At 45.7% G+C, this 20,749-nt stretch overlaps 1 protein-coding gene across 4 annotated transcripts in view; it reads left to right on the top strand.

Moving 5' to 3' along the window:
• LOC139293946 (echinoderm microtubule-associated protein-like 6) overlaps positions 1–20,749 on the top strand; it is a 54,405-nt gene that overhangs the window by 16,811 nt on the left and 16,845 nt on the right. For all 4 annotated transcript variants that reach the window (XM_070915645.1, XM_070915644.1, XM_070915646.1 and 1 more), the window contains exons 4-26: positions 49–117; positions 716–901; positions 1,635–1,770; positions 4,183–4,256; positions 5,048–5,175; positions 6,054–6,191; positions 6,268–6,409; positions 6,569–6,683; positions 7,912–8,124; positions 8,210–8,377; positions 9,452–9,558; positions 11,917–12,035; positions 12,764–12,950; positions 13,185–13,290; positions 13,606–13,699; positions 14,153–14,253; positions 14,573–14,775; positions 16,552–16,663; positions 17,823–17,950; positions 18,859–19,000; positions 19,532–19,684; positions 19,792–19,923; positions 20,349–20,437. In XM_070915645.1, coding sequence (XP_070771746.1) covers positions 49–117; positions 716–901; positions 1,635–1,770; positions 4,183–4,256; positions 5,048–5,175; positions 6,054–6,191; positions 6,268–6,409; positions 6,569–6,683; positions 7,912–8,124; positions 8,210–8,377; positions 9,452–9,558; positions 11,917–12,035; positions 12,764–12,950; positions 13,185–13,290; positions 13,606–13,699; positions 14,153–14,253; positions 14,573–14,775; positions 16,552–16,663; positions 17,823–17,950; positions 18,859–19,000; positions 19,532–19,684; positions 19,792–19,923; positions 20,349–20,437 — 3,042 coding nt within the window. The remainder of the gene's footprint in view (positions 1–48; positions 118–715; positions 902–1,634; positions 1,771–4,182; positions 4,257–5,047; positions 5,176–6,053; positions 6,192–6,267; positions 6,410–6,568; positions 6,684–7,911; positions 8,125–8,209; positions 8,378–9,451; positions 9,559–11,916; positions 12,036–12,763; positions 12,951–13,184; positions 13,291–13,605; positions 13,700–14,152; positions 14,254–14,572; positions 14,776–16,551; positions 16,664–17,822; positions 17,951–18,858; positions 19,001–19,531; positions 19,685–19,791; positions 19,924–20,348; positions 20,438–20,749) is intronic.

Below are 20,749 nucleotides of genomic sequence, written 5' to 3'. Positions count from 1 at the left end.
GTGTGTGTGTGTGTGTGTGTGTGTGTTAACATCTCTTCTTCCCTCCAGATCTTCGATATCTGCTGGGATCTGTTTCAACACAACCGTCTGGTGAGCTGCGGAGTCAAACACATCAAGGTACCACGCAATACACAAATAAATACACACAAATAAACACACACACAAATAAATACACACAAATAAACACACACACAAATAAATACACACACACACACACACAAATAAAGACACACAAACAAATAAATACACACAAATAAATAAAGACACTCAAATAACAAATAAATACCCACACAAATAAATACACACACAAATAAACACACACACAAATAAATACACACACACACACACACAAATAAAGACACACACACACAAATAACGACACACACGGGGGGGTTGATCCTCGCGTGTCTCGCGGGTCGTGCTGTCCCTGGTGGTCAGATCGGGTCTTGGCCTCGGGACCCCCGGGGTGGGGACCACTGGAAAGGCAGGCAGCAGAATTTTCTGTCTAACAAATGAAATGAAAGCTGTGGATTCACAGAGAGAAGAGTGCTGACGGGAGTAAAATAAGAGTGAACATCCGTCAGGGATGCAGCCTGACAGACAGGAGAGAACGCTCTCTCTCGTCTTCCTCGTCAGGAGGAAGAGTCTCCTGCGTCTCTTCGACAGAGAGATGCATGTGTCATATTCCACGTGTGTCCCCCCTCTCTCCCCGTAGTTCTGGTCCCTGTGTGGTAACGCTCTCACTCCAAAACGGGGGATTTTCGGGAAGACGGGCGACCTGCAGACCATCCTGTGCGTCGCGTCGGCTAAAGATGACATCACGTACTCGGGGGCGCTCAACGGGGACGTTTACGTCTGGAAGGGACTCAACCTGATACGAACAGTTCAGGCTGCACACGGGGTGAGTCTCACACCTGCTGACTGACACCTCCCACCCCCATTAAAGGTTCTCCCCCTCTGAGCTGGAGGCAGGTGGAGATGAGCTTTGACACCACTGACGGCTGCATCTGTTCTCCTGATAATAACAAGACTCTTGTCATTATCGGTTATTTGGTCATTGTTTTCTCGATTAATCATTTGGTTTATTTAATGTCAGAAAATACTGAAAAATGCTTTAACAATTCTTGTTCCAAATAGATTTCTTCAAAAAGCTTGTTTTCAAAGAAAAACAGCAAATCCTCAAAGGAGAAGAAGCTCACTCGGGATCGTTCCGCTTGAACAGTTACATAAAGGATTATTCAATTATATAATAATAATATATGCAGATTAATTAATCAATTCATCGTTTCAGCTCAGAAATGAGAAAACATGACTGTAATTCCATCAATTAGTCATTTTGATACGAGAACGCGTTCCAGATGTTTTAAGATTGATGAGAAAAAAAGCTCAAATTGACCCCCGAAGACTTTAATGGGAGGAAGGAGAAGAAGAACGGGGGGGGGGGACCTTTCTGTTCTTTATTATTCAAAGTGAATGAATATTGATCCAAAATATTAGCTTAGCATCTATGAACGACCCAAACTGGTGAAAACCTCGATGGCGTACATGACAGCTGTGTGAACGTGTGTGTGTGTGTGTGTGTGTGTGTGTGTGTGTGTGTGTGTGTGTGTGTGTGTGTGTGTGTGTGTGTGCAGGCGGGTATCTTCAGCATGTATTCCTGTGAGGAGGGTTTTGCCACCGGAGGCAGAGACGGCTGCGTCCGGCTGTGGGACGTCGACTTCAAACCGATCACCAAGATCGACCTGCGAGAGGCCGAGCAGGGATACAAAGGTACTGACACGATGACGCCGTGGAGCCCGAGGGCCCGCCATGATGTGCGACACCAGGGTCATGTGACCAACAGGGGTGGCCAAGCTAGCTCTTTACTTACAATATGAGTAACGTTAGCATAGTGAGCAAAGCTACAGACAGGAATCCTCCTATTTTAACAGTTTAACTGCTGGACACAAGACGTCTGGGCGCACTGCACCACGACTGGCTCCAAACTAGTCGTGATGTTATAAATCCCTGCAGGTGCGTCCACAGTCCCAGCTGAGGGAGCAGGAAACATATATCACTTTGATTTCTTTGCATGATTTGAGATGTGACGCCTGATCACAGCAACTAGATTTAACTCTCAGCGCCTTCATCCTGATTAATAAAGACGTTTCTCACTCGTTTTAGCACACAACATGTGATTTTCAGGGTTTCTAACATTCACGCTGTTTTACTTTTGGTCTCGTCTTTATTGTCCATCTCCACGGACAATAAAGACCTGGACTTAACTAACCATCTATTGTGTGCGAGCGACCTTTAAACCTGTTAATGAGAGCTCTGGCCTTTCTCTGACTGGCCATTTAAACCTTTTCTTCAAAGTCACCGTGTGTCTGCCCGTCGCCCTCCTCACCTCCCGTCTGTCTCCCGGAGAAAAGAAGAAAGGTCATTTTGAAATGGAGGACTCTTTTGTCAGTTGAAGGTTGTGACGCCTCAGTCTCGTCTGAATCCAGTCCTCCTTTTGAAAAACTGCAGAGGTGAAAGTCCGTCTCTCTTCCCTCTGAAGATATTTAAAGAGACGTCTAATCGCCATCTTCTGTCTTTAGTTGGAGACGAGGATGACCTGATTTCCTGTCTTTCTCTCTTCTGAAAGTGTTTGAGGAGAAGTTTTCAGTAACAAGGAGAGCAGAGGTGTAAAAGTTCTTCTGTCTTCAGCAGGAGAAGTGACCTGATTTTGGGAAAAGTGAATTTTCACTCCTAAATGCCAACTTAAAGCCTCCTCTCTACCTCTCTGAAGGCTTCTGAGGAGACGGTTAGAACAGAAAAGAAGCAGGAAGGAGCTAAAGGTTGTGTCGTCTCTGTTCCCAGTCTGGTTTTTGGAGAAGTTGAACTGCTTCACCTCTCGACGAGCTTTAGAGAAAGTTCAGAGTGCAGAAGGTAAATGTTATTCCTCCTCTTTAACAAGGGTTAGGGACAGCGTGGTTTTAGTTGTTAGAGCCCAAAGGCTGATATCTGAAACCCCCCCTGAGGCCTTCAGGGCCAATAAGAAGGATTCTCGTGAGAGTACACACCTGTATTCACTGTCAGACTGCTGACAGATGTTCCTCCTCATCGGCCCGTCGGAAACATTAAAGAGCTTAGTGAGTGTTGTTTCTCAGAGGCAGAGTATGAGGAGGAAGAGGACACGTCAAAATGAAACGAGATCAAGACGTGATGATTATTTTATCGGGTTTCTTTCCCCTGGGCCGTTCTGAAGTGACTTGTTAAGGTGAAGATTTCCTCTCTGCTGCCATCTGGCTGCTACGAACACTGAGGCGACACTTCAGGAATCCTTCCTACGCCACTCTTATGGTGCAAAAACTCCAATTATTTCCAATTTGCCTTATAAACTCCTCTGGTATCAGGTTGCTCCGGCTCGTGAACCTCCAGGGAAGAGTTTCTAACAAAGTTAGAGGAAACATCACACGCTGATTCAAGCCATCAGCGACAGCAGACGCTCTAATTGGCGAGCGCTGCGATGCTGAACGGCTCTGCTAATTAGATTTCAGATCCTGGGGTTTGACGGTGAGGTTGGAAGGCCCGGAGAAAATAAAAAGTGTGTGTGTGTGTGTGTGCAACTTTCGAGCCTCTACTTTATATTTAGACTCCACCACATTTATTTGATAGATTTAGTTACATACAAAAGGTAGTGTGAAGCTAATGTGAAGCATCAACTGTCTCAGATAAATCAAGTCTTGTTAGGAGGACGTTCCCTCCACTGCAGCTCAGCTGTCTGAGGAGACGAAACGAGGGAAGTTTTGCTCCAAAAGGGCTCAAACTTTAAAAGACTTGCTTTGATGAACTCGTCCTGGCTTTACAGCAGTTTAAGTGACGTTTCCTGCTCATTAGATGGAGTTAATAAGAGCCGAGAGAGCCAATCAGAAACATCTCCTCATCTCCATTTCTCTGGTTTCCTGCTATTATCTACATTTGATCTCAACAATCCAACTTCAGCTTTTCTCTCTTTCTTTGTGTCCTGCTCTGTGTTTTTACATCCTTCCTGCTTCTCTCTTCATCTGCTCTCATCTTTCTATCTTCATTCCTGTCTGTTATCTTAAAGCCTGTTAATCACTGTTATTTCTTGTTGCAGCTGTTATGTTGTTTCTCCAGATATTTTGACAGTTTTTTACAGCTGATGTAATCCTCTTCCTCCTCCTCTTCCTCCTCCAGGTCTGTCTATTCGTAGCGTCTGCTGGCGAGCCGACCGGATCCTGGCGGGAACGCAGGACAGCGAGATCTTTGAGGTGAGACAGGAAACAGACGCCTCATGCTGTTCCTCCCTGCAGAGACGTTTTATTTAGTTTTAATTTGGTGCAGGAAGTCATCCGACGCTGGCTCCTCATTGGCCCACTCACAGTTTACCTCAGTAGGGCTAATTGTGATACCCACCAGTGAAATTAATACGGAAAAAAATGTTTGCATTTACTTTATGAGCGACAGAGCAGTGACTGAATAAGTCTTCATGTTGTTCGGGAAAAGTTACACTCCGTAACGCTCCTCAGAAAAAGTTGTTTCTACATTTCTGTTTGAATACAGATTCACCACAAACCGACACAGCGTATTAATCGGTGAGCTTTCGAGGTCTTTTGAACTTTGGACAGAATCAGGCAAGCTGTTTCCCCCAGCTTCCAGTCTTTATGCTAAGCTAGGCTAACCTTGTCGTGACACTAGCTCTGTGATCAATTGTCCCATCTCACTCCCTCAAAGAAAGCCAATAAGCTTTAAATGAACCCTTCCTTTAACTCTTAATTACGTCCTTATCAGCCCAGAAAGAACTGACCCTGTGATTTGTAGTTCAAACAACGTCCAGATGTTAAAGCTGGGCTGGGCTTCTTCAACAGCATTTCAATGTTGTTGCTTTAATGTGAAGTAGGTCCTGGCTACATGTCAGGCTTTAGCCAGTTTTTCACATTGACGTCTTTTGACCCGCAATCATCAAATCAGAGAGTCTGCTTTCTGGTTTCTGAATGATGAAGTCAGTCAAGTTTAGGCTCAGTTTTAAGTTGTGTGTAAGCATCTGTTTGCGTCCGTCCAGGTGATGGTGAGGGATCGGGACAAGCCGCTGCTGATCATGCAGGGACACAGCGAGGGCGAGCTCTGGGCGCTGGACGTTCACCCCAAAAAGCCTCTGGCGGTCACCGGCAGCGACGACCGCTCCGTCAGGTCAGAGCAGGAACAACAGTTTACTCTCTCCTCTCTCCTCACGCTTCCTCATTTTCTTTTCTTATATAATCCTTCATTTTATTTAATTGACCCTTTGCTGAGCTTTCTATTCTAGCATGTTTCCATTCATGCAGTTTACAGTGACAATCAATAACGGGATTTAACTGTACTCATGGGCGGATCCAGGGGCGGGGCCTCAGGGGAATTGGCCCCAGCTGAAATCTGATTGGCCCCCATTCACTTCAGAGCACTTCATTGGCTGAATTTTTGGCAAAGATGTTCAAAAATGGGAGAAGCATCGTGGACGTAGGGAGGACTTGTACTGTACCTTTTCAAAGACAATCTGATTGGCTGTCCGGTGGGTTTTGTGGTCATTTACATGCATAAAAAGTCACCAGAAGGCAGGAAATGAAGTGTCTACTACTCAAATTTTCCTTGGCTGTGCTGTCCCTGCTTTGGTTGCACGATCCTTGCGGATTACTGCACAGTGCAGCCTACAGTGCAGCCTACAGTGCAGCGGTGCTAAAGGTTCCTCTTCATGAAGCTGCTGAAAAGCAACTTGTACTGAAGAGAGATGAGAGAAGAGGTCGAGCCGACGGTAAAGAGGCTCATTACCTGCAGCAGCTGACGGACTGCGACTCTAATTTCTAACAGACTTAAGAGCTACTTGTGCTGCTTCATGAATGAGGTCACTTTCAGACCGACTTATGACTCTCATTCACTTCAATGGAGCATCAACACAGCAGGAGTGCCAACGCAGGGAGCTCCAGCAAAAAAGTTGCACCTGGCTCCACGTAGAGCTAATATGTAATAATAACAGTGTGTGTGTGTGTGTGTGTGTGTGTGTGTGTGTGTGTGTGTGTGTGTGTGTGTGTCAGGTTGTGGAGTCTAGTGGATCACGCCCTCATCGCCCGCTGTAACATGGAGGAGGCGGTCCGGAGCGTGGCGTTCAGTGTGGACGGGTACCAGCTGGCTCTGGGCATGAAGGACGGATCCTTCACTGTGCTGAGAGTCAGGTAACACACACACATCATCATCATCATCATCATCATCACACAGCACTGACAGGGTGTTTCTCTCTGTCCCTCTCAGAGACATGACGGAGGTGGTTCACATCAAAGACAGGAAGGAGGTGATCCATGAGATGAAGTTTTCTCCAGACGGAGCGTACCTCGCCGTCGGCTCCAACGACGGACTTGTGGACGTCTACGCTGTCGCCCAGCGATACAAGAAGGTAGGGATGTTGAAACTAACTTCAACTAGTTCGAAAACAGCCATCAAGGTCCGTAAGTACATCGGACATCGTAGCTGAGATCAGATTTCACCAACAAAAAGCATTCCTTGGATTGAACTACCTACGTATAGAAGCTCCCTCTCACTGTTTCCTCTGCAGGTAGGAGAGTGCAGTAAATCCACCAGTTTCATCACACACCTGGACTGGACTCTGGACAGCAAAATCCTGCAGACCAACGACGGAGCTGGGGAACGCCTCTTCTACCGAATGCCCAGTGAGTCTCTACAGTCATGCTACAGTCAGAGTTTTATATAAATGTGATGTCATGAAGCTGTACTCAAATGTTTTCACACTCACGTCCAAGTATTAGTCAAAATATTGAGGTAATTCTCACTAAATGTTGTGAGAAGAAAGTCTTCACTACAAGAAAAAAGAGTCATGATATTTTGAGATTAAGTCGTAATCTTACATGAAAGGTTTTAATATTGTGAGATTTGCCTTCGAGGTTTGGCGACCCTTGTGGTTACCATGGTAACTCTTCTTCAGCAGCTACTTGGTCTTTGTTGTTTTAATAAAGAAGTCAGTCAATAATTGCAGAGAGAAACTTCCATCTGATTTCATGCTGCACACGCCCTGGACGTTTTGACTCAGACCCCCCCAGCGATACACCACCACCCACACCACCCACACTGCACTTCATGTAAACAATTACTGAACAGTATTTACAACAATAACTTTAGTGAAATAGATGTAAAACTGGGGGAAAGTGTTGCTCTCGGACGGCTAGAAGGTGGCAAGAATCTCTGGAAGCATCTGAGCCGTAAAAAATAAATAATTCTGGAAGAAATGTGTTGGTGAGAAGACTGGTGAGGAGGCAAGTCATAGAATAAAGTGAAAATAAGCATATTTCCTACCTCATTAATCGGGGCTGGATTGCGGTGGCAGCAGGCTAAACAAGCAGCAACGTTTTCCAGCTCCTCCTGGGGGATCCAGATGTGTTCCTAAACCAGGCGAGATATATAATCTCTCCACATGATCTGGGTCTACCCCGGGGGCTCCTACCAGTTGGACGTGCCCAGAAAAACTCAGATTTTTGGAGGTTTCATTGCAGAAAAAATGTCGACCATGAATAGTATAAAAAAAGGACGCAAAAGAGAAAGAATAAGAAGAGTCAGGGAGCGAATGAAGGACAAAGGACAGAAACAGACTGTCTCCACACAAAACTTCCACCGAGACAAACCAGCTCTGCGAACAGATTTCAGCTCAGAAGATTAAAATCTGCACCAGCCTCAGTTTCCCTTTTCTGCTTCTGTCTGTTGAAAGTGATGATTATTGATAAAAATGTGCTAATAGGCAGTTTGCCATCATCAGCATCTACAGAGAGACAAACTGCTGCATGCTAGCATATGAAATGTTAGCTACAGAGATGAAAACATTCATTTCTTTACGGGTTCACACACTGTTTTCTTTCTCTCCTCCTCCTCCTCCTCCTCCGGCTGCAGTGGGGAAGCCGGTCGTCAGTAAGGAGGAGGTGAAGGGTCCGTGCTGGGCATCCTGGAGTGGCGTCCTGGGCTCAGAAGTCAGCGGCATCTGGCCTAAATACTCTAATCTAACCGAGATCAACGCCGTGGACGCCAATCACGCTGCCGCCGTGCTGGTTAGCGGAGACGACCTCGGCCTCGTTAAGCTCTACCGCTTCCCCTGTCTGAGGAAAGGTCTCTGTCGCTCTGTCTTTACCTGTCCTCGCTTCTTTCTTCTCTCCGTTTCCTTGTTAACTCTGAGTCGTCTGTTTTCTCCAAGGAGCCAAATTCAAGAAGTACATTGGTCACTCAGCCCATGTGACCAACGTCCGCTGGTCACATGACCTGCAGTGGGTGCTGACCACAGGTGGGGCTGACCACGCCCTCTTCCAGTGGAGGTTTCTACCAGAGTCCGTCATGAATGGAGGACTGGATGTCAACATACAAGGTAGGGAAACAGATCTTTGAGTGACGCAGATCAGAGGACATTCAAGTAAGAGTAGAGTACAGTAGAGTAGAGTATTGTAGAGTAGATCACAGTACAGTACAGTAAAGTACAGTACAGTAGAGTATAGTAGAGTACAGTACAGTAGATTACAGTATAGTACAGTAGAGTACAGTAGAGTATAGTAGAGTAGATTACAGTACAATAGAGTACAGTACAGTAGAGTATAGTAGATCACAGTACAATAGAGTACAGTAGAGTACAGTAGAGTATAGTAGAGTAGATCACAGTACAATAGAGTACAGTACAGTAGATTACACTAGAGTAGATGCAAACAAAGCTACTCTATTTGGTTTCAGGTTTGAGAGTCCTCCGGGGGTCTGAAGGGGGTTTCTGAGGTCCTAGACGGGCTTACTTAATACAACAAAAACTGCTTCTAGAATAAATTTCCTCGCCTAGCTTTAAGACTCTTTGTGGAAGATTTCTTTAAGCCGAGCTCAGACTTCAGGAGTTAGTCCCCCCCCCCCCCCCCCCGAGAATCAGAGGACAAATCTGGTCCGGGACCTCGGTCGGTGCTGATGTTTGGCCCAGATTATCTGGTAATGTGAGGGGTCGACCTGCTCGCAGACTCATCGGGATCGCCCTGATCATTTCAAACACGTTTGACAGTTTAAATCTGGATCATTACGTCAGTTCTTTACGAGCAGGACCGGAGCAGCTGACGGTGTTGCCAAGCAACAGTAAACATTATTCTAGCCCTCGAGGCTAACGTTAGCTAGCATCCTACTGTTGACAGATATTAAAACTAAAAGTGTGGAAGTGACTCTAGGTTTTGTCCCTGGAAAGAGACAAGTGGTTCCTGAGTGAGCAGGTTTCAGGAGTCCTTGTGAGGGTTCTCCTAATGGAATTAAAGGCTCATAATGACGTTTAACAAAGTTTCAAACCAAGATGAACACACATCAACTGTCTGTTATAATCATCTGTTCCATGACAGACTGATGTCCAGCTTTGTCTTCGCTAACCCCTTCAGATAGCTGAGTTAACCGGATCGTGTCTGTCTCCCTGTGTCCTCTGTAGACAGCCATGGGGACTCCAACAGTGAGGAGTCGGACAGCGACGTGTCGGACGTCCCGGAGCTCGACTCCGACATTGAACAGGAAACGCAGATCAACTACGACAGACAGGTAAGTGGTGACCGTCTGGATCGTTTCCATGGTGACCCACGGTCCCTGAGCAAGGCACTGATCCCTCAGCCCCCCCCCCCCCCCCCCCCAACACGGTTTCACAGAGCAGCTCCGGTCACGTATGAGTGTTTTTAATGGAGGCTCCGCCGTATCAGCTCCTCGTTCGTATTCCCACCAGCCACGGCAGCAGCTCTGTGCGGTTGCCATGACGATCCTAAAACACGCCTTATCTCCAACGCCAGCCGCTGCCTGGCGGACGTCCCTGTAGCTGCTGCTCGCCGGGCGTCGCCAGTGTCGCAACAATGTGCTGTTTGGAGATAGAGCTCAAAGAGTGTGTGTGACGGACAGAAACAGACTGTGTGTGCGTTTCATTTAATTGGACGAAGCAGGAAAACATGGATCATTATTATTATTGTGTTCCCTTATCTTTGGCCTGCCGTCCTTCTTTCCTTCTCCCCCTTTCTTACCTCCAGACCTCCCCACCCTCTTCTCTTCAGTGTCCTCCTCCCCTCTTTTTGTCCTTGTGTCCCCCTTCATTGGGACCATCTTCCAACTGTCTCCCTCCTCCTGCTGCATCATGGCTCTAGTTCTCACCGCTTTGCTCCGGACTAAGCTAATGATATTCCCATCAGCCTCAGCTGTACAAATGTTAGCATGCTAACACGCTAAACTAAGATGGTGAACATGGTAAACCTTATTCCTGCTAATTACTGTAGCATTGTCACTGTGAGTATGCTAGCATGCTAATGTTAGCATAGCATAGCACAGAATCACAGAGCTGCTAGCATGGCTGCAGACTGTCTTGTTTCAGTTGTAAATGAATAAATCTAATAATCAATGTTTAGCTCACATCAACTTTGTAGCACTTCAAAGATAGACATGCCTGTTTTTAGGTTTTATTTTGCAGTAAAGGGAAAAGGTTAAACGGGAGGACGTGTGGAGACGTCTTCAGCCATCAATGTTTGACTCCCAGGAGGAAAAAGAAAGACTTTTTATTATTATATTTTGACAATTTTCCTTTTATATAATTATTCAGTAAAGAGAAAACAGAGTCTAGTGAAATGGTCTGAAACTCACAGTGCTGATCCACCATGACGCTCCAGAAATATGCAGTTTTGCAAATGGAAAGCAGCGTGAAAGTGGAGTGCTGCCAGTCCCAAACCTCCTGGGAGCAGAGTGTGAAACTCTCAGACGGCTGAAACGCCAACTCACCCTCAACAGAATAATTTGCATGAAAATGAGCAGGCGTATTCTCTGCTGAGGGCGAAAACACTGCAGACTGTGCTCAGCTTCATCCTCTAACCGATGAAGAGGAGCAGAGAAACGCGTGGACGGTAGATGTCCTGCCGTCACGCTGAGGTTGTCCGCTGATGATTGTGGCGTGATGAAGGGTTTCCTGGAGATGATTTCATGTTCTTGATATCAAGAAATTAAAGAATGAAGATGATCAATGAACGAAAATCAATCTGTGCCTGCATGAGATGTACTGTGCTGTCGTTATTCTTCTTCTTCTGTTCGGGGAATAATCAGGCTCTGTGTTTTGGAACTGCATGAGCTCTGATCGTTAACCATTCATTTGTTCACATTTTGGCAAACTGGCTCCATTAAAAGTCTCTGAATCAGCTGTCAGCAGCTCCTGTCTGCAGCGTCCTCATGGACGGACAGACAACCATCACTGATCACTGAGACACTGAAGGAAACTTAAAAACAGGAGGATTCTCAGGGAAGTTCTGCAGCCTCTTTTTTCTATGAGTTCTAAGCAGATTTATGGACGTTCAAATCAGATATAACGATATCAAGTGTCCATCATGTCTGTGTGTTCAGATTTATCACTGAGAAGGAGAACCAATTTTTACACAAATTGCAGCATTTGAGCGTTAAGGGTATTAATTGCCCCACGAGCTGTGTGTCACGGCCACTGCTGCTGCTGCAACCTGTGTCCCTGTTGATAACCGGGACAAATCAGCAGCCAATCAACAATAACTAACTGCCTATTGATTTCACCTGCATGCCCCTTTGCCTCATGTCACCCCCACCTTCGACTCTCCTGCTCTGGATAGTTACAGTCTCCAGAGGATGATCCATAACAAATTTCAGTGACCCCCCCTCACCTTTCCACAAGCGCCACCATGACGACAGAATTTCTACTTTCACACAATAAATACAATAATATAGCAGGCAGTTTGTAAATCCCATCCCTGCTCCCCAGAGGATGAACCCTTTAACTTTTGGTAACCCCATGATTTCTGTCTGGCGTCACCTTAAACACTTCATGTTGACTCTTAGTTGTTGGATTATGAAACTTTTATTTTGTGGGAAATTAAGTTTCTGTGTGTGTGTGTGTGTGTGTTTATGCAGGTGTATAAGGAGGACCTGCCTCAGCTGCGACAGCAGAGCCGAGAGAAGAAACTGCAGGTTGGATCTCTGAAGAGACAGAGAGGACCAGATCAAGGCCTCCGGCTGCAGTTTGTGCACGGGTAAAATATCAGTTTGTCAGTGTTGTACTGCCCCTTCAGACATGCAGCTCTTTGTGGACCTGAGACGGCAGTTTTCCATGTTGGTCTCATGTCTGAATGAGCGCCCCTCAGAAAGCCTGAAATTAACTATCATTGTTGTCTAGTTTGACAGACTATTCAATGTTTCTGGAACAATTTCAGAGCCCAGTTTAAGAGTGACAGCAGGTTCTAATACTGGAGCGACCTTTTTTTTTAAAAAAATTCTCCTTAATTCTGCAAATAAAATATGAGTCCATTACTTTGAAATAAGATTGTGCAGTAATGATCCTGTCTCAGTGTCGGGCCGGACTATGGATACAGGTCCTTTAAAGCTCCACACAGTAATTACAGCATGTTGAGATTCTGCAGACTTTCTTAAATGTGTTACCAACACTTCATGACTGATGACACTGATAACCACAACAGATGCTGATCGTGGAATCAGGTATTTGTACAGGTGTGACAGTGGATGTATTAAAGGGGGAGGGGGGGCCCCACTGAGTCTGCACCGGGCAGGGACCAGGTTTTTGTGCTACGTCACTGCGAGCAGCAGTTTGACAGTCGACCTTTTTCTGTAAACATCTTTTCTGTTCAGACAGCGACACACAGAGAGGAATGTTGTAGTCTCACATGGACCACATGGTGTGTGTGTGTGTGTGTGTGTGTGTGTGTGTGTGTGTGTGTGTGTGTGTGTGTGTGTGTGTTTGCAGGTATCGTGGTTACGACTGCAGGAACAACCTGTTCTACACTCAGGGGGGGGAGGTGTTGTACCACGTGGCGGCGGTGGGCGTGGTCTACAACAGGCAGCTGCACAGTCAGCGCTTCTACCTCGGCCACGACGACGACATCCTGAGCCTCAGCATCCACCCGCTGAAGGACTACGCTGCTACAGGACAGGTGCACACACACACACACACACACACACACACACACACACACACACACACAGACACACACACACAGACACACACACACACACACACACACACACACAGACACACACACACACACACACACACTCACACTCCAAGATTTTCAGATGCAGGTTTAATGATTTTGCAGATTGACCTGACATATGTTTAAAAACAGCCTCTGGTGTGTGTGTGTGTGTGTGTGTGTGTGTGTGTGCAGGTGGGGAGGGACCCAGCCATCCATGTGTGGGACATCCAGACTCTGAAGTGTCTCTCTTTGCTGAAAGGTTTCCACCAGAGAGGAGTGTGTGCGCTGGACTTCTCAGGTATCCTGTGTGTGTGTGTGTGTGTGTGTGTGTGTGTGTGTGTGTGATGTGGTTCAGACCTTCATGGTCCCCTCAGGATGAACTCTAGTAACTCTGGTGAGTTGTGCTGTGCTGACAGAGCCTCACAGAGCTGCTGGCCAGTAGCCAGCTAGAGAAGCTGCAGTCTGCGATGAAAGTGTCCTCGAAAACACACTTGTGTAGAAAACCGTAGTGCAGTAGTGTAGTAGTGTGTAGTGTGCAGTAGTGTGTAGTATTTCTAACTGTGAGTCTAACTGAGTCAACGGAGCTGACCACAGCTCTGTGTCCCCGATGCAGCTGACGGAAAGAGTCTGGTGTCGGTGGGAGTCGATGACGGACACTCAGTCGTGGTCTGGGACTGGAAGAGAGGAGAGAAACTCGCTACAGCCAGGTACTGTAAATACAACTACTACTACTACTACTACTACTGCGAGGCCAGTACACTGTAAAAAACTTTTATTACTGCTGCTCCAATATGTCTACTTTTACTACTAATACCTACTAGCTACTTCTATTATTAGTACCTTTTCTCCCACTTATCCTATCTTTACCACCTTTATTACTACTTGCCGTAGTAGTAGAAGTACAAATACTACTAGTGCTGTTTCACCCGCTGACACTACAACAACATCAGCTACCATTGCTTCTATACTGAGATCAGATACTACTGCTGCTACTTTTAACTTTGCTGTTTAGATGGGAGAGACGGCAACAGCCAACTACTGACTTATACTTTGAAGAACTACTTTAAAGTATTAATAGTAGCCCCCAGAGTCCGTATTCTCTCTTTCTCTGTGTTTATCCTGCATTCCTGCTGCATGTAATTGTGCCTCTTTCCCTGCAGAGGTCATAAGGAGAAGATATTTGTGGTGAAGTGTCACCCCGTGCTGATGGACAAACTGGTCACTGTGGGAATCAAACACATCCAGTTCTGGCAACATGCAGGTAAAACTGCTGCAGGGTTAGAAAGTACCTCACTGCTCTCTCTCTCGTTACTGCAGCAAACGTTTTGTGTACTTGTACTTCAGGAAACTAGACTCTTGAATGTGAAAATCTGAGAGTTTGGTCAGATTGGGCATGACTTACACGTCCAGAGGATGTTATTACTTCAGGTCATCACCATCATAAACGTCCAGAAATATATTTTCTCTGTTTTGTTCTCCAGTAAAAGAAATAAACTCTATAAATAATCTTGTTTTCAGACACTGATCAAGATTATCAATAAAGTTTCCTCTGATCAAGTACTTCTGTCTCTGTCCTCCAGGTGGCGGTCTGACTTTCAGGCGTGGTGCGTTCAGGAGCGTCGGCCGGCCGGAGACCATGATGTCGGTGTGTTACGGCCGCAGCGACGCGCTGGTGTTCTCCGGCGCCGCCACCGGAGACGTTTACATCTGGAAGGAACCGCTGCTGCTGAAAACAGTCAAAGCCCACGATGGACCGGTGTTCGCCATGTTCTCCCTCGACAAGGTGTGTGTGTGTGTGTGTGTGTGTGTGTGTGTGAGATGTTAGAGACTCTCTCTCAAAATGTACAGAAATACAAGAGAAAAGAATCAGAAACAGATTTATTACCACTTTAATATTGAAGGTAAAGGCTAATTATAACTAGTTCATCTATAATAATATATCATTATTGATTAATTGATTATATTTTTGTAGTAATAATCTGATTCTGCAAATATAAGTACAATATTTCCTTCTGTTCATGTTGTTGAGGTGTGAAGACTGACTGATGCATCGAACCCCAAACTCTGAAGTGAATGAATATCAGTCTGATATCAGCTGACAGCATGTCATCCTTTTACATAACGTGTGTGTGTGTGTGTGTGTGTGTGTGTGTGTGTGTGTGTGTGTGTGTGTGTGTGTGTGTGTTGACTCACTGCGGTGTTCATACAAACAGGTTTTGATTAAACAGTGTGACTGCTTCTCCAGATGATCCTCCTCCTACTAATGATCCCTTTACATTCTGTCAGCTGTGTGTGTGTGTGTGTGTGTGTGTGTGTGTGCGTGTGTGTGTGTGTGTGTGTGTGTGTGTGTGTGTGTGTGTGTGTGTGTGTGTGTGTGAACCTACACTAACACTCACTGTTAGTCAGCTTGAACATGAACGTTGGCTAAAAGCCCAAACTCGGACTGTAGGAGTGAACAGACGTGTAGTATATTTACATGTTTTTAGCTGTCAGCGTTTCTTCTTCCATCTGCCCCCCCCCCCCCCCCCCCCCATGTTTATTGTTCTACCTCCCTCTCTTTCATTCAGTACATCTCTCTCTCTCTCTTTATGTAACAGGATTTACTGACGAGCCGATAGAGACGCTGACAGAAGAGTCTGGATTTAACCAAAAACTCTTTAAATCCATAAAACCTCATTTCTTTGTTAGTTCATGTTCAACCTGATTTCATCTCAGATTCATTTGTTTTTTACTTTTCTTTTCAGAGTAACTTGATGCTCCTCTCTGGTTTTCAGTTCATCTTTAAATGATTCCCCTCCATGTTTACTTGCTAGCGCTCTTCTTTGTCAAGTATATTTAGGTACAGCTGATATTCACACTGCTGATAATCGTTTAAGTCATTTTTCACGTCAAAACATTTCGTGGTTCCAGCTTCATAAAAGTGAAGATTTGCTGCTTTTCCTTTTAGTTGCAGTCCAATAAACAAATCGTTCAAAATGACATTTACTGCTTTTAATACTTGAAGTACATTTTACTGATTATACTTACATACTTTTACTGAAGGAACATTTTCAATGCAGGACTTCTACTGTTTGGTGTTAGTACTTTTATTCAGTAAAGGATCTTAATACTTCGTCCACCTCTGCCCTCTTTTTACTGAATAAAGAAAAAAGACAGAACCAACCTTCACCTGGACTCTAAAAACTAAAAGTCTTACAAGACAAGACAATACGTTGACTAATGTCCACGTTATGAGAAGATAAATGCCTTCGTTATTATCAGCGTTCAGTGAAAGTTTATGACTCAAAGCTGAAAATAGACTCTTTCCAACTGTGTGAGAGTCTTCAGAGGAAAGATGCAGCAGATCTGAAGGTCTGAGTGGGAGGACATGAGAGAACAAACCTGACTGAGGGACGACAGCTCTGATGGGGGGAGGATGTAACAGTGTGTGAGTGAAGACATGGGAGGGAGAAGAAGATCAAGCATCAAGATAGTTGACATAAGATCTGTACTCGCCACTTATTGATTTATGTCAAAGTATCAATAATCAGTAAATAATAATCAATAAATCTCTTTTCAGGGCTTTGTGACGGGCGGGAAAGACGGCGTGGTGGAGCTGTGGGACGACATGTTCGACCGCTGTCTGAAGACTTACGCCATCAAGAGAGCAGCACTGTCCCCTGGCTCCAAAGGTACACACAACTATCGCCTCCACACACCTAACCGAGGCCTAACCTCAGCCTAACCTCAGCCTAACCTCAGCCTAACATCAGCCTAACATCAGCCTAATTTAGGCCTAACACCAGCCTAATCTAGGCCTAACCTCAGCCTAACACCAGCCTAACCTCAGCCTAACATCAGCCTAACCTCAGCCTAACCTAGGCCTAACACCAGCCTAACCTCAGCCTAACATCAGCCTAACACCAGCCTAATCTAGGCCTAACACCAGCCTAACATCAGCCTAACCTCAGCCTAACATCAGCCTAACCTCAGCCTAACCTAGGCCTAACCTCAGCCTAACCTCAGCCTAACCTCAGCCTAACACCAGCCTAATCTAGGCCTAACCTCAGCCTAACCTCAGCCTAACACCAGCCTAACCTAGGTCTAACCTCAGCCTAACATTAGTTGTACCTTAGACTAACCTCAGCCTATCCTCAACCTATCCTCAGCCTAACATCAGCCTAACCTCAGCCTAACCTAGGCCTAACACCAGCCTAACCTCAGCCTAACCTCAGCCTATCCTCAACCTAACCTCAGCCTAACATCAGCCTAACCTTAGTCATACCTCAACTTTATCTCTAAAACCAAGTCTAAACCCTCAAACATGCCTTTGAAGAGATGTTGTTCATCTTGTATCGTGGTACTGGACGGCATGCTAAGCTACAGCTTCAGCCTACACCTTGCTGATGGATGCTACAGTCTCTCTCCGTCATTGATTCATTATTTTGTGATTGTGTGAGCACTTCTGTTTTAAAATGTAATTTTATTTTACTAAACTCAACCACTGAAATAAAGTTAAAGCTAAATTTGAAGAACAACGTATTCTGTGTATTTTTGTTGTCATCTTGATTTTTCTTCTCTGTTTACCGTTCTGTTATGCATTTCCCTTTTGTAGATTAAATCATGGTGAACATCATCATCACTGCTGTCCCTGTTTAGGATTTGAAGTAAAGCGTTTGTCATTTCCAGTAGAAACTCTTCTATCCAACACTGCCATCAGGTGGACACATGGGGACACACCTCCGTCTGTAAACTAGAAATATGTCAAATGGATTAACTACATGACTACTGGCAACTCAAAGGACTTCATCCTGTGTGTGTGTGTGTGTATGTGTGTGTGTGTGTGTGCAGGCCTGCTGCTGGAGGACAACCCGTCCATCAGGGCCATCACTCTGGGTCACGGTCACATCCTGGTGGGAACCAAAAACGGAGAAGTTCTGGAGATCGACAAGACCGGACCCATGACCCTGCTGGTGCAGGTGTGTAGGGAGTGTGTGTGTGTGTGTGTGTGTGTGTGTGTGTCAACATCTACATTTCCATGACAACGGGCAAACTCCATCTGCTGAGGAAGGTCATGTGATATGATCGAAAGCTTTTTGACTGCACCTGTTGCCATGGTGAGGAGAGCTGACTGCTGCAGATCGATCAGCAGTTGCGCGCACACACACACACACACACACACACACAGAACAGATCAACAGTCCTCATAATGTGTGTGTGTGTGTGTGTGTGTGTGTGTGTGTGTGTGTGTGTGTGTGATGTTTTCTGTGTGACGCACCTGAGTGCTTTTAGATGTTAGCACGCTGTGATGCTAAAGTGTGTGGTGATGTGTGTCTTGTGGGTTTGTGAATGTGTCTTTCTCAAAGGTGTAAGTTTGGTTTCAGAAGTGTGTGTGTGTGTGTGTGTGTGTGTGTGTGTGTGTGTGTGTGTGTGTGTTTCTAATGGTAGTGTAACAAAAAGAATGAACAGAGACTTAATACTTCATGACAGATGATAAATCTTGAAGAGCACTGGGCTTTTTAGTCGAATATTAAAAATGATTTAACCCACAAACATGCAGAGCAGGTGCGCGTACTTTTTCAGCCCTGAGCAGTGTCTGCAGGTGTTCCTTTCAGGCTGCATACGGCTCCAGCAACTTTCAGCAAGTATGTAGACTGTATGTAGACTGTATGTAGATTGTATGAAGACTGTATGTAGATTGTATGTAGACTGTATTTAGACTGAGAGACGAAACACTGCGTTACGTCATCGTTATTATAACCTGCGTGATAATAACTGAGGGCGACTCAGTCGTACAGTAAATGTATGTCTTCCTATTGATTAACGTGTGTGTGTGTGTGTGCGTGTGTGTGTGTGTGTGTGTGTGTGTGTGTGTGTGTGTGTGCAGGGTCACATGGAGGGCGAGGTCTGGGGTCTGGCCCCTCACCCCCTCCTCCCCGTCTGTGCCACCGTCAGCGACGATAAAACCCTGCGTCTGTGGGAGACGTCAGCCAATCACCGCATGGTGGCCGTCCGCAAGCTAAAGAGAGGTCAGATGAAGTGTGAACACTGTATGTTTGACATCAGCTGATTAGTTTCCAAATCATCCGTCAGGTTTTAGATTGATTCCTGTCCTCCTGGTCAGACGTTGGTTTCAGTTCATTTCCTTTGATAATCAACCTGCAGAGACTTGAAACTCAGTGGAGGAATGTAACTAAGTACATCTACTCAAGTCCTGTACTTAACATGAGGTACTTGTACTTTTCTTGTCATGCCACTTTATACTTCTACTGCACTACATTTCAGGGGACAGTCAGGTATTGTTTTTCTTTGCGGCTAGGCTAGCAGTTTCCCCCTGCTTCCAGTCTTTGTGCTAAGCTAGGCTAAACACGTCCTGGACCAATCTCTGTACTGGATCATAGAGCTGAAACTCAAGTCCATGTTTTCTTCTGAGTCTGGGAAGGACAGAGAACAAGAGGATTAACTAACCCTAACCCTAACCCTCATTTAGTTTAACATTTCTTTATTGTGTGTGTGTGTGTGTGTGTGTGTGTGTGTGTGTGTGTGTGTGTGTGTTCCAGGCGGTCGCTGCTGTGCCTTCTCTCCTGATGGGAAGGCGTTGGCGGTCGGTCTGAGCGATGGCGGCGTGCTGGTGGTGAACGCCGACACGCTGGAGGATCTGCTGAGCTTCCACCATCGCCGCGACGCCATCTCTGACGTCCGCTTCACCCCAGGTACACACACACACACACACACACACACACACACACACACACACATTAAGGCCAACACTTAAAGAGACTCACTCACTTTCATCTGACGCTTTCTTGACGTTTCTCAGACTCAGGTAAATTCCTGGCGGTGGCGTCACATGACAGCTTCGTGGACATCTACAACGTGCTGAGCAGTAAGAGAGTGGGGATCTGCAAAGGAGCGTCCAGTTACATCACACACATCGACTGGGACGCCCGAGGTACCTTTTTAAAGCCCGCCTCCACGCCACGTGCAGAGTGAATGGACTTTTCAGGAAGTAGGAGACATGTTGTGTCCAGCTGGAAAAATCATATCAGACACAAATGTATTATTCAAAGCAGAGGGTGGGGGTCTCCGAGTAGCACTTTATCACTGCATGTTATCATCTGTAAAAGGTATAAAACATTCCTTCTCTGTGCTGGAACGAGAGGATTAAAGTCAGACTGTGTAACTTTTCTTGAACAGCGACCTCTGTGGCCACAAGTGACAATTACAGGTCGATAGTGAGCGCTCAAAGGAAGTCTAACAGTCGACAAGTGGAGGTCCTAAAGTCAGCAGGCTGACTCAGAGATATCAGACCAACGACGGGTTTCAACGTCATGAATTCAACTTGTCTACGTGTGTGTGTGTGTGTGCGTGTTGCAGGTAAACTACTGCAGGTAAACACAGGAGCCAAAGAGCAACTTTTCTTCGAAGCCCCGAGAGGAAAAAGACAAACCATCAGAAACTCTGAGGTCAGTGTGTGTGTGTGTGTATGTACATCTATCTTTGTGAGGACCAATTTGAGTTTTAGACCTTTGGCGTGAGGACAGTTTTTGGAAAGTGACTCTGACCTTCAGAGAGCTGTTTGAGGGTTCAGATTTGGTTTTAAGGTTTAGGTTAGGGTTAGTGAATGCATGTGAGGGTCCTCACAAGTATAGAAATACAAGTGCATGTGTAGGCTCGGAGGACTCTTTGTGCTCAGTTAAGATCTGGTAATATGTACTTTATATCCTTCTGTCCTTGTTATCATGATCTTCACACGTCGCAGAGATTAGATGTTTTAG

This window comes from Enoplosus armatus, chromosome 12, assembly GCF_043641665.1.
Source record: "Enoplosus armatus isolate fEnoArm2 chromosome 12, fEnoArm2.hap1, whole genome shotgun sequence".
Classification (NCBI taxonomy): domain Eukaryota; kingdom Metazoa; phylum Chordata; class Actinopteri; order Centrarchiformes; family Enoplosidae; genus Enoplosus; species Enoplosus armatus.
This window is presented reverse-complemented; position numbering and strand designations above follow the sequence as displayed.